Below are 12,217 nucleotides of genomic sequence, written 5' to 3' on the forward strand. Positions count from 1 at the left end.
ATTAAGGCAGGAAAGGATAAAGTTGAAATGGATAAGGTTGGCTTGCTGCTTGGACCTTCGCCAGCAGTGCTTAGCAGCTTGAGCATAGAAGCATAGGAGGCGGACAGAGGCAGTGACCCAGGGCTGTGGGTTAGTGGAGCGAGAGCAGCGGAGGGAAAGGGGGGTGAGAGAGTTGAGATGAGTAGAGAGGGTGGAGTTGAGAGAGGTAACCTGATCATCGAGAGTGGGAAAAGAGGACGGGGGGTGAGGTGGGGAGAGATGCTTTTGGAGAGACGGATGGGATCAAGAGACAGGAGGTCTCTGTGGGGGAGTAGTACAGATTTGCGGGGGGGGAAGAGTGTGAGAGAGGAGCAGGTGAGAAGGCTACGGTCTGAGAGAGGGATTTCAGAGTTGGTGAGGGAGGAGATAGTGCAGCGGTAGGAGATGACGAGATCAAGGGTGTGACCAAGTTGGTGAGTGGGCGAGGTGTGGTGGAGCAGGAAGTTGGCAGAGTTGAGGAGCGATAGCAAGCGGGCGGCAGAGGAGTCACCGGGTACATCCACGTGGATGTTGAAGTCTCCGAGGATCAGAGTTGGCAGAGAGAAAGAGAGAAGGAAAGTGAGAAAGGGGTCAAGGTGGTTGAAGAAGTTGGTGGAGGGAGCAGGAGGGTGGTAGATGACGGCTACAAGTATCTGGAGGGGGTGGTAGAGGCGAATGATATGGGCTTCAAAGGAAGGGAAGGAGAAGGAAGGGGGAGGAGGGATAGTGTGGAAGCGGCATCGGGGTGAGAGAAGGAAGCTGACGCCTCCTCCCTTTCCGGTGAGTCTGGGGGAGTGGGAGAAGGAGAGGCCTCCGCTGGAGAGAGCAGTGGTGGAGACCGTGTCATCAGGAGTGAGCCAGGTCTCCGAAAGGGCGAGGAGGAGGAGAGAGCGGGAAAGGAAAAGGTCAAGGATGAAAGGTAGTTTACCTGTAATGGAGAATGGAGCGGGGATTCCAGAGGCCACACTTGAAAGTAGCTGTGGGTGCCGGGCGGGTTGGGGGGCATCGGGGAGGGGAGGGTTTGGATGGGAACGAAATGGCGGGGCCCTGGATGGGAAGAGGGGGAGGAGGGGTGGCGGTGGGACAACGGGACTGGGATGGGGCGTGGGTGAGGAAGAGGGAAGGGGGGAGGGTGAGAGGAGGGAGTTTGGTGGGGAGGAGCATAGGGGAGGGGGAAGAGAGGTGGGCTGGTAAAGTGGGGTTCTAGGGTGGGGGAGAGGAGGAGGGGAGGAGGCAGAGGAGAGAGCAGGAAAGAGCTGGGCGAGAGAGGGGAAGGGGAAGGAGAGGATTGGGAGGGGCAGATGGGGGGGTGGTGGAAGGACATGGTGAGGCCAGAGAGGCAGGTGGCAGCACTGAGAACAATTAACGATAACATGAGAAAGCGGTAATATAGTAACATGATACAATAAAATATGATTAATAAACAGGTGATGACCAGGGTAGGGTGTTGACTCGACTAAGGGTCGACCTGATCAAAATCAAAGTGAAAAAGCTAGTGGCAAGGAGAGTCCTGGGCCTCATGGTTCAAATGTCTCTGAGGCGGCGGCGGGAGCCCTGAAGATGTCCAATGTGGGTTGTGGGCGTAGGTGGTGGCTAAGGTAAGGTAACACACATTTGTTAAGCGCTTATTATGTGCCAAGCACTGTTCCAAGCGCTGGGATAGATACAAGGTGATCAGGTTGTCCCACGTGGGGCTCACGGTTTTAATCCCCATTTTCCAGATGAGGTAACTGAGGCACAGAGAAGTGAAGTGACGTGCCCAAAGTCATACAGCTGACAAGTGGCGGAGTTGGGATTAGAACCCACGATCTCTGACTCCCAAGCCTGGGCTCTTGCTACTGAGCCACACTGCTTCTCTAAGCAGCTGCTTCCCTATGTATAGAAATGTGTGTGCGTGTAAGTAAATGGCATGGTTGGGTCTCGGCTGGTTTGGGAAATGGTTGGCTTGGGGTGGCCAGAGGGAGCAGGACCAAGGTAGCTTTTGTTTATTGTGAAACTTCTTGTGTGCGGCGCGTGTGGTCTGGAGTGTGTTGCAGGAAACACACTCTGGGAACATCTCAAGCCCCCTGTTCCTCCCTCTCCCCCATCCCTCACCCCCAACGATCTGGCCACCTACTTCATCACGAAAATTAACACAATCACGTCTGTGCTCCCCAAAGTCACCCCTCCCCGTTCTGCCTCCCCCCCACCCACCCAACCCTCTCCCCTACTTTCCCATCTTTCCCTGCAGTATCCTCAGAGGAGATCTCCCTCTTCACAAGTGCCACCTCCTCCACCTGTGCTTCAGACCCCATTCCCGCTCACCTTATAAAGACCATCGCCCCTTCCCTCCTCCCCTCCTTAACTTCTATTTTTAACCGCTCACTCTCCAATGGCTTCTTCCCCTCTGCCTTCAAACATGCCCATGCCTCCCTCATCCTAAAAAAACCCTCTCTCGACCCCACTTCCCCTTCCAGTTATCGCCCTATCTCCCTACTACCCTTCCTTTCCAAACTCCTAGAACAAGTCGTCTACACTTGCTGCCTAGAATTCCTTAACTCCAATTTTAATAATAATAATGTTGGTATTTGTTAAGCGCTTACTATGTGCTGAGCACTGTTCTAAGCGCTGGGGTAGACACAGGGGAATCAGGTTGTCCCACGTGGGGCTCACAGTCTTAATCCCCATTTTACAGATGAGGGAACTGAGGCACAGAGAAGTTAAGTGACTTGCCCACAGTCACACAGCTGACAAGTGGCAGAGCTGGGATTCGAACTCATGAGCCCTGACTCCAAAGCCCGTGCTCTTTCCACTGAGCCATGCTGCTTCAGACCCCATTCCCGCTCACCTTATAAAGACCATCGCCCCTTCCCTGGACCCCCTCCAATCTGGCTTCCATCTCCTCCACTCTACCGAGACTGCTCTCTCAAAGGTCACCCATGACCTCCTTCTTGCCAAATTCAATGGCTCCTACTCTATCCTAATCCTCCTTGACCTCTCAACTGCCTTTGACACTGTAGACCATCCCCTTCTCCTCCACACCTTATCTCACCTTGGCTTCACGGACTCCATCCTCTCCTGGTCCTCCTCTCATCTTTCTGGCCGTTCATTCTTGGTGTTCTTCGCAGGCTCCTCCTCCCCCTCCCATCCTCTAACTGTTGGGGTTCCTCAAGGGTCAGTCCTTGGCCCTCTTCTGTTCTCCATCTACACTCACTCCCTTGGTGAACTCATTTGCTCTCACGGCTTCAACTATCATCTCTATGTGGATGACACACAAATCTACATCTTTGCCCCACCCTCTCCCCCTCTCTTCAGGCTCGTATCTCCTCCTGCCTCCGGGACGTTTCTACCTGGATATTTGCCCAGCACCTAAAACTCAACCTGTCCAAAACTGAGCTCTTTATCTTCCCTCCCAAGCCCTGTCCTCTTCCTAACTTTCCTATCACTGTGGATGGTATGACCCACCTTCCCATCTCTCAAGCCCGCAACTTCGGTGTCATCTTTGACTTGGCTCTCATTCACCCCACACATCCGATCTGTCACCAAGACCTGCCGGTCTCACCTTTATAATATCACCAAGATCTGCCCTTTCCTCTCCAGCAAAATGGCTATCTTACTGGTACAGGCTCTCATAATATCCTGGCTGGATTATTGTGTCAGCCTTCTCTCTGATCTCCCTTCCTCCTGTCTCTCCCTGCACCAGTCTATTCTTCATTGCACTGCCCAGCTCATCTTCCTGCAGAAACGCTCTGGGCATGTCACTCCCCTTCTCAAAAACCTCCAGTGGTTGCCTATCAACCTTCGCACGAAACAAAAACTTTTCACTCTAGGCTACAAGGCTCTCCATCACCTTGCCCCCTCCTACCTCCCTTCTCTCTTTCTAGGCTCCGCTCCTCTGCCGCCCACCTCCTCACCGTCCCCCGTTCTCGCCTATCCCGCCGTTGACCCCTGGGCCACGTCCTCTCGTTGTCCTGGAATGCCCTCCCTCCTCACCTCCACCAAACTAACTCTCTTCCCCTCTTCAAAGCCCTACTGAGAGCTCACTTCCTCCAAGAGGCCTTCCCAGACTGAGCTTCCCCTTTTCCCTCTGCTCTCTCTGCTGCCTCTCTACCCCCCCTTCACCTCCCCTCAGCTAAGCCCCCTTTCTCCCCCCTTCCCTCTGCTCCTCCTCCTCTCCCTTCCCCTCCCCTCAGCACTGTGCTCATTTGTATATATTTTTATTACCCTATTTATTTTGTTAATGAGATGTACATCCCCTTGATTCTATTTATTGTTATTGTTTTTTTGTCTGTCTGTCTCCCCCGATTAGACTGTAATCCCGTCAATGGGCAGGGACTGTCTTTATCTGTTGCTGATTTGTACATTCCAAGTGCTTAGTACAGTGCTCTGCACATAGTAAGAGCTCAATAAATACTATTGAATGAATGAATGAATGAATGAATGAATGAACTATTCTCCTTCTACAACCCCATCCTGTACACTTCACTCCTCTAATGCTGACCTTCACACTGTGTCTGATCTTCGTATCTCACTGCTGACCCCTAACTCACGTCCTGCCTCTGTCCTGGAAGAAACTCCCTCCTCAAATCTGACAGACAATTACTCTCCCTCCCTTCAGAGCCTTATTGAAGGCATATCTCCTCCAAGAGGCCTTCCCAGACTAAGTAGTGCGGATTAGTGGATAGACCTTGGGCCTGAGAGCCAAAATGCCATGGGTGCTAATCCCAGCTCCACTAGATGTCTGCTGTGTGACTTTGGGCAAGTCACTTTACTTCTCTGGCTCTCCGTTACCTCATCTGTAAAAATGGGGATTAAGACTGTGAGCCCTACACGGGACAACCTGATTACCTTGTATCTACCCCAGTGCTTAGAACAGTTCTTGGCACTTAGTAAGTGCTTAACAAATATCATCATCATTATTATTAATCATTTATATTGATGTTATTGATGCTTATTCACTCGTTTTGATGCCTGTCTCCCCCCTTTTAGACTGTGAGCCCAATGTAGGCAGGGATTGTCCCTATTTGTTGCTGAATTGTACTTTTCAAGCACCTAGTGCAGTGCTCTGCACACAGTAAGTGCTCAATAAATACAATTCAATGAATGAATAAAAGTGGAATTGGTCTTTCTTCTCAACCCAACTGTGAAAGGCTTATATTGTGTGTCAACTCTTTGTGCTCCTAAAACTGGCAATGTAAAAGCTGCTTTTTCTGCTATTTCCAAGATGGTTCAAATGTCTAAAGGCAAGAAGATGGCAAGTCCTATGACAGGGAATGAAGGAACAGCTGTAATCAAACATCGAAGCAGCGTGGCTCAGTGGAAAAGAGCACGGGCTTTGGAGTCAGGGCTCATGAGTTCGAATCCCAGCTCTGCCACTTGTCAGCTGTGTGACTGTGGGCAAGTCACTTAACTTCTCTGTGCCTCAGTTCCCTCATCTGTAAAATGGGGATTAAGTCTGTGAGCCCCACGTGGGACAACCTGATTCCCCTGTGTCTACCCCAGCGCTTAGAACAGTGCTCGGAACATAGTAAGCGCTTAACAAATACCAACATTATTATCTTTACTGGGGAAAGAAGGACCTGAGTTCTTCTTAGACAATTAGGCCTGTAATTGTCAGCAACAAAAAGGCCTTCTGTTTGGCCTAGCCTGACTGATCCGGGGTATTGGAGAGCTTTTTTTTTTTTTAGTTTCAGAGGTGTCTGCTCAAGGAAAAGTATTGATTCCTGACCTTGCTGTCAATATTTTCGTCTCTAATTTCCTGTGTACCCAGTTCCCCTTGCCTGGAACTCACTCCACTCCCCAGTTTGCCAGACTACAATCCTCCTCATCTTCAAAACCCTCTTGAAATCATGCAGACTTCCCCTGGGACCCCTCCACCAATGGCTTACCAACCCAAGGAGTCCTGCCAAATCAACGGCCACCTTTAGCAATTATGTATCTAGGCCCACCCTCAACACTTAGGCAATTCTCCACACTTGTAATATTGAAATGATGATGGCATTTGTTGAGTGCTTACTATGTGCAAAGCACTGTTCTAAGCGCTGGGGGGGGATACAAGGTGATCAGGGGGGATACAAGGTGATCAGGTTGTCCCACGTGGGGCTCACAGTCTTAATCCCCATTTTACAGATGAGGGAACTGAGGCACAGAGAAGTAAAGTGACTTATTAAGCGACAGTGAGCGCTCAATAAATACAACTGAATGCATGAATTCTGCTAGTTCACCCTGCTATACCCATAGAAGTAGTAGTCGTGAGAAGCAACGTGCTTTAGTGGACAGAGCACGGGCTTGGGAGTCAGAGGTCGTGGGTTCTAATCCCGACCCCGCCACTTATCTGCTGTGTGACTTTGGGCAAGTCACTCCACTTCTCTGGGCCTCGGTTACCTCATCTGTAAAAATGGGAATTAAAAAATGTGAGCCCCATGTGGGACAATCTGATTACCCTGTAACTACGCCAGCGCTTAGAACAGTGCTCTGCATATAGTAAGCGTTTAACAAATACCATGATTATTATTATTGATAGTATTTATTGAGCAGCTACAAGATGGCGGGGGAGGTGGAGGGGCGGCTCCACAGTAGAAGCTCCGAGGTGGACATGGCTTACCTTTACCAATATGGCGTATCTTTACCAACATGGCGCACCCTTGCCGATATGGCGGACCCTTACCAATATGGCGAACCCTTACCAATATGGCGCGCCCTGCCAATGTGGCGGACCCTTACCAATATGGCGTGCCCTTGCCAATATGGCACACCCTTGCCAACATGGCGCGCCGTTCGCCTCCCTTGCCCAAGATGGCGCTGCCCTCCCTGGCTTCAATATGGCGGCGCCCGCAGCCTTCAAAATGGCGGCGCCCAGGGTACCCTTTCCTCGGGGCGGTTTGGAGTGTTAACCCCGCCGGAGTGCGGACCCTCGGGGGCGGGAGGACGGCGCCGCCCGGCTGGAGGTGAGTGAGCGTCCGGGTCCGCGGCGGGTGGCCGGAGAAGCGGGCCGGGACGCGGGAGGAAGGCCCAGGGAGACGGCGGGCTCGGCCCGGCCCGGCCCGGCCCGGCCCGGCCGGAAGTGGCCGCTCGGCGGGAGGAGGGAGGGACACGGGAAGCTTCGGGGCCGGGCCGGGCCGAGCCGCGGCCCGCTCGGAGGCCATGGCGGGCCACCCGCCGCCCCCTGCCTGCTCTTCGGCCCTTCGCGCGGGGCGGCCTGGGACCCCAGCGGTGTCCAGGCCTCCCAATGCCGCCCCCTGGCGGGGTGTGTGCGTATGTGTGTTTGTCGGGGTGCACGCGTATGTCTGCCGTGCGGGCGTCATCATCATCATAATGTTGCTATTTGTTAAGCGCTTACCTTGTGCCGAGTACTGTTCTAAACGCTGGGGGAGATACAGGGTAATCGGGTTGTCCCACAGGAGGCTTCCAGTCTTAATCCCCATTTTCCAGATGAGGGAACTGAGGCCCAGAGAAGTGAAGTGACTTGCCCACACTCACACAGCTGCCAAGTGGCAGAGTCGGGATTCGAACCCATGACCTCTGGCGCCCAAGCCCGTGCTCTTCCCACTGAGCCATGCTGCTTCTCTTAGGTCTACCGTGCGGGCATAATAATAATAATGTTGGTATTTAAGCGCTTACTATGTGCAGAGCACTGTTCTAAGCGCTGGGGGAGATACAGGGTAATCAGGTTGTCCCACGTGAGGCTCACAGTTAATCCCCATTTGACAGATGAGGGAACTGAGGCACAGAGAAGTGAAGTGACTTGCCCACAGTCACACAGCTGACAAGTGGTAGAGCCGGGACTCAAACCCATGACTTGTGACTCCCAAGCCCGGACATGTCCACGTGAGCCTCGTGTGCGTCTGTTTCTTGTGTGGGCGCGTAGGGGAAAGAGCCCGGGCTTCAAAGTTGTACATCGGGGCGGTTGTAGGTTGCAAGCGCTTAGCACAGTGCTCCACACGGTGAGCGCTCATTCAGTATGATCGAAGGAATGAACGGGAGTCAGAGGTCGTGGATTCTAAACCCGGCTGCGCCACTTGGCAGCTATGTGACTTTGGGCAATTCACCTCTCTGGGCCTCAGGTACCTCATCTGTAAAATGGGGATTCAGACTGTGAGCTGCATCTAATAGCCCTCTATCTCCCCCAGCGCTTAGAATAGTGCTTGGCATATAGCAAGCAATTAACAAATACCGTCGTTATTATTATTATTATCCTATGTGTGTGCCCATGTAGGGGCCAGATGGGTGCCCTGAGTGTTCCTGCCCACGTGTATCAGTTAACGGTCTTACACACGTACTGCGTGTAGAGCGGTTGGGAGAATACAGCACGTCAGAGTTGGTAAACATGATCCCTGCCTACTAGGATTTTACATCTGCAGGCAGAGACATTAAAATAAATTACAGATAAGGGAAATAGAGTATATGTTTATAGAGAATCAGTGTGGCCCAGTAGGAAGACCCAGTGGGAGTCAGGGAACCTGGTCCTAATCCCAGCTCAGCCACTTGTCTGCTCTGTGTCCTTGGGGAAATTCATTTCACATTTTCATGCCTCAGTTACATCATCTGCAGAATGGGGATTCAATACCTATTCTCCTTTCTACTTAGACTGTAAGCCCCAAGTGCAACCTGATTATCATGTATTTACCCCAGTACTTGACACGTAGTAAGCGCTTAACATATATCACTATTGTTATTACAAATAGGGTGGGGTCGGAGTGTGTATCAAAATGGGTAAGGAACACAAAGTCAAATGCATAGGCGTTGAAGAAGCTGGAGGGATGGGGGAACGAGGGCATAACACATTCATTCAATCATGTTTATTGAGCAGTTACTGTGTGCAGAGAACTGTACTAAGCACTTGGAATGTACAATTCGGCAACACATAGAGACAATCCCTGCCCAACGATGGGCTCACTGTCTAATAGACTGAGGGGGAGGAGCTCTTGATGCAGATGTGATTTTAGGAGGGTTTTGAAGATGGGGGGAGTGGTAGATTTTTGATATGAAGTGGCATAGCTTGGTGGATGGAGCACGGGCCTGGGCGTCAGCAGGTCTTGGGTTCTAATTCTGGCTCTGCACCTGTCTGTTTTGTGACTGTAGGCAAGTCACTTCACTTCTCTGGGCTTCAGTTCCCTCTGTAAAATGGGGATTGAGACTGTGAGCCCCATAGGGGACAGGGACTCTGTCCAACCGAATTTGCTTGTATCTACCCAAGTGCTTAGTACTGTGCCTGGCACATAGTAAGCGCTTAACGAATACCATTATTAAGTGGGAGGAAGTTTCAGTCCTGAGGAAGAATGAGAGCATGGGGTGGATGATGGGAGAGATGAGATCGAAGTACAGAAAGTAGGTTTTTCTTAGACGGAGCGTGTGGATTGGGTTTATAGTAGGAGATCAGGGGAGTTAGGTAGAAGGGAGAGAGCTGATTGAGTGCCTCGAAGCTGAAGATAAGGAATTCCTGATTGATGTGGAGATATATGGGCAAACATTTGAGGGTTCTGTGGAGTGGGGAGATAAGACTGAATGTTTTTTCAGAAAAATGATCCAGGCATTAAAGTAAAATAAGGACTGGAGAGGGGAAAGTCAGTATGCAGGGAGGGCAGCGAGGAGGCTGATGCAGTAGTCCAAGTGGGAAATATTGAGCTGAAAAACTGGGAAATATTCCACATGGGCTCACAGTCCATGGGGAAGAGAGGACAGGTATTCAATCCCCATTTTTCAGATGAGGAAACTGAGTCACAGGGAAGTTAAATGATTTGCCCGAGGTTACACAGCAGGCAAGTGGTAGTCAGGATTAGAATCCAAATCATGTCAGTCATATTTTTCATGTCATTCATCTTCCTGACTCCTCTGTCCCTGCTCTTTCCATCAGGACATGCTGCTTCTATTTACTTGTATATTTTCCTCCTGATATTGGGCCCAGTTTGTACATTATTGTTGAGTGAGACCCTCACTTCCAGTGTACTAACTGTTGACAGCCCCAAAGAGTTTCTAATATTCCTACCTCAAGTCCACAGACTATAGACTCCTCCTCTATCAAGCAATTATATTTGAGGGCTTAACTGTGTTCAGAGCACTGTACTAAACACTTGGGAGAGTACAGTATAAAAGAGTTGGGGTGTAAGTTCCTCATGGGCAGGGAGTGTGCCCGCCAACTTTATTGCATTGAAATCAGTTGATTAGTGGTATTTTTTAAGTGCTTACTGTGGCAAGAACACTGTCCTAGAATACCTTTCATTCATTTGTATTTGAGTGCTTTCTGTGTGCAGAACACTGTACTAAGCACTTCAGTCTCCCAAGCACTTAGTACACTGCTGTGCACAAAGTAAGTGCTCAATAAATACCACTGATTGGTTGATTGCTAACATCTTCCTGCTATTTCAGCCCCTGATGGAGGACAAGAGCTGCTCCAGTGTCTCTTGGACTTTTCCATACCAGCTGAGACTCCTGATGGGTCAGTCTCCAGTCCTTTCTCCATACTTAAACTCTTAGATTTTGAGAGGGAAGGGATCATGTCTAATTCCCACTTGTGAATTCTCTCCCAGTGCTTCATATAGTGCCCTGCCCACAGTTTGTGCTTAATAAATACTATTGCTTCCAATACTTTGGAGCACTTGGTTTCACACACCACTCTAGCATTTATATGCACCTCTTTAAATTCTGATATTTCCCCCTACTTGTAATATAATTCAGTGTCTATCTTTCCCTTGGCAGACTTTAAGCTCCTCGAGGGCAGGGGAGCTTGTACTACTAACTTTTTGATACCCACCCAGTTGCTTAATGCAGTGTTTAGCATGGAGTACACATTCAGTAACTACTTTTAATTGACTGAATCTGGTGTCCACATCATCACCGTAGATCTCATAACACCAACCCAGTGCCTGGCACTGTTAGTTTATCCTGCCCTCTAGGATATGCTGACAGGGCCAACAGACCACCAGACAATGCTCAAGCAGAGTGAACATGAGCCAACAAGTACACAGCAGTCTGAGAAGAATGCCTTCTCTTTGTGCTCTTGGTTCCTTCCCAGTGTACCTACTGACTCGGTTATTTTGTGCTTTGCCAAGTTCCTAGTAGAGTGCTCTGCACACAGTAAGTGCTCTGTAAATTCGATTGATTTTTGATTTCCGTCTTGTCCTGACACTTGACTGCTTGCTCTGTTGTGATTTTAGCAATATGTGAATGGGACATAGTAGTTCTGTCTGAGTTCTCGGGTAGGAAGGCGTGCTCAAAATCCAGACCAGACACTGAATGGCAGCAGGTTGCTGAATCAATCAATCAGTGGTATTTAACGAGCAGTTATTGTGTGCAGAACACTGTACTAAGCACATGGGAGAGTGCAATACAATAACTATGGAGGCCTTGCTCACCCCAGGGCTCTGACAGGACCAGAAAGCTTCCGAGTTGGATGGCCACATCCCCAGAGCAAGTCTATTTGACACTGCACACTGGCTCTTCCATGGCTGTGATGCTTCCAAGCCTCACCCTGCTTGATTACCCCACTGACAGCCCATTTTGTCCCCTTTCAATTCACCCTGTGCTCCCAAAGAAGAGCTGCCATTCCAAGACTGGTGTGTGTTGTTCCCCCTAGAAATGGCCCCTGGGTCTCTCTTTGCAACCAGCCTGGTGGGGTCCCTGGGGCTGATTGTGCATATCCGCCTAATGAACTGTCTGTGGAATGGTAGGCTGAGCCATCTAACATCTTTTAAGCCCCATTAGGAGAGGATCTTTGCCCTAATTCTGAGACTTGGCACATCAAGCGCCTAATTGTGTGATGTAAAAGTATCACATTGAAGCACTAAGGTTGAGACCAAATTCAATTTCCTATAACCTCCCGTGTGACTGATGCACCCACTTATCTGATTTCTGAAAAGAATGTTGTCAGTTTTAAATATTGCGAACTTTCATTTATCATCATCACATGGCAATTTTGTTAGCATTGCATCCAATCTGCTAAGTTTTAAATTTCAGGAGACGTCATCCCATCCTTTTCCCCTTTGCCGACCCTAAGTGCCATCCTAACCCTTAAATAAATAAATAAATAAATTGGTGATATTTATTAAGCACTGTACTACTGGGGGAGTTCAATAAAAACAGGAAACTAGACCCTGCCTTTGAGAAGCTTACAGTTTAAATGGGGTGACCTGTAATCACAGATTGTAAAGATGCAGATGGGGAGTGGAGGGCGGGGAGCCATAGAAACAGCTGGTAACAGCAGGATTTACAGTACAGTGTGTCA

The 12,217-nt window shown here is 49.9% G+C and overlaps 1 protein-coding gene across 3 annotated transcripts in view; it reads left to right on the top strand.

Moving 5' to 3' along the window:
- The first annotated feature begins 6,846 nt into the window (after positions 1 to 6,846).
- IMMP2L (inner mitochondrial membrane peptidase subunit 2) overlaps positions 6,847 to 12,217 on the top strand; it is a 912,519-nt gene continuing 907,148 nt past the window's right edge. For 2 of the 3 annotated variants that reach the window (XM_029073516.1, XM_039913237.1), the window contains exons 1-2: positions 6,847 to 6,944; positions 10,363 to 10,432. In XM_029073516.1, coding sequence (XP_028929349.1) covers positions 10,369 to 10,432 — 64 coding nt within the window. In that variant the 5' untranslated portion in view covers positions 6,847 to 6,944; positions 10,363 to 10,368. The remainder of the gene's footprint in view (positions 6,945 to 10,362; positions 10,433 to 12,217) is intronic. The other variant, XM_029073517.1, reaches the window with a different exon arrangement.

This window comes from Ornithorhynchus anatinus, chromosome 10, assembly GCF_004115215.2.
Source record: "Ornithorhynchus anatinus isolate Pmale09 chromosome 10, mOrnAna1.pri.v4, whole genome shotgun sequence".
Lineage (NCBI taxonomy): Eukaryota > Metazoa > Chordata > Mammalia > Monotremata > Ornithorhynchidae > Ornithorhynchus > Ornithorhynchus anatinus.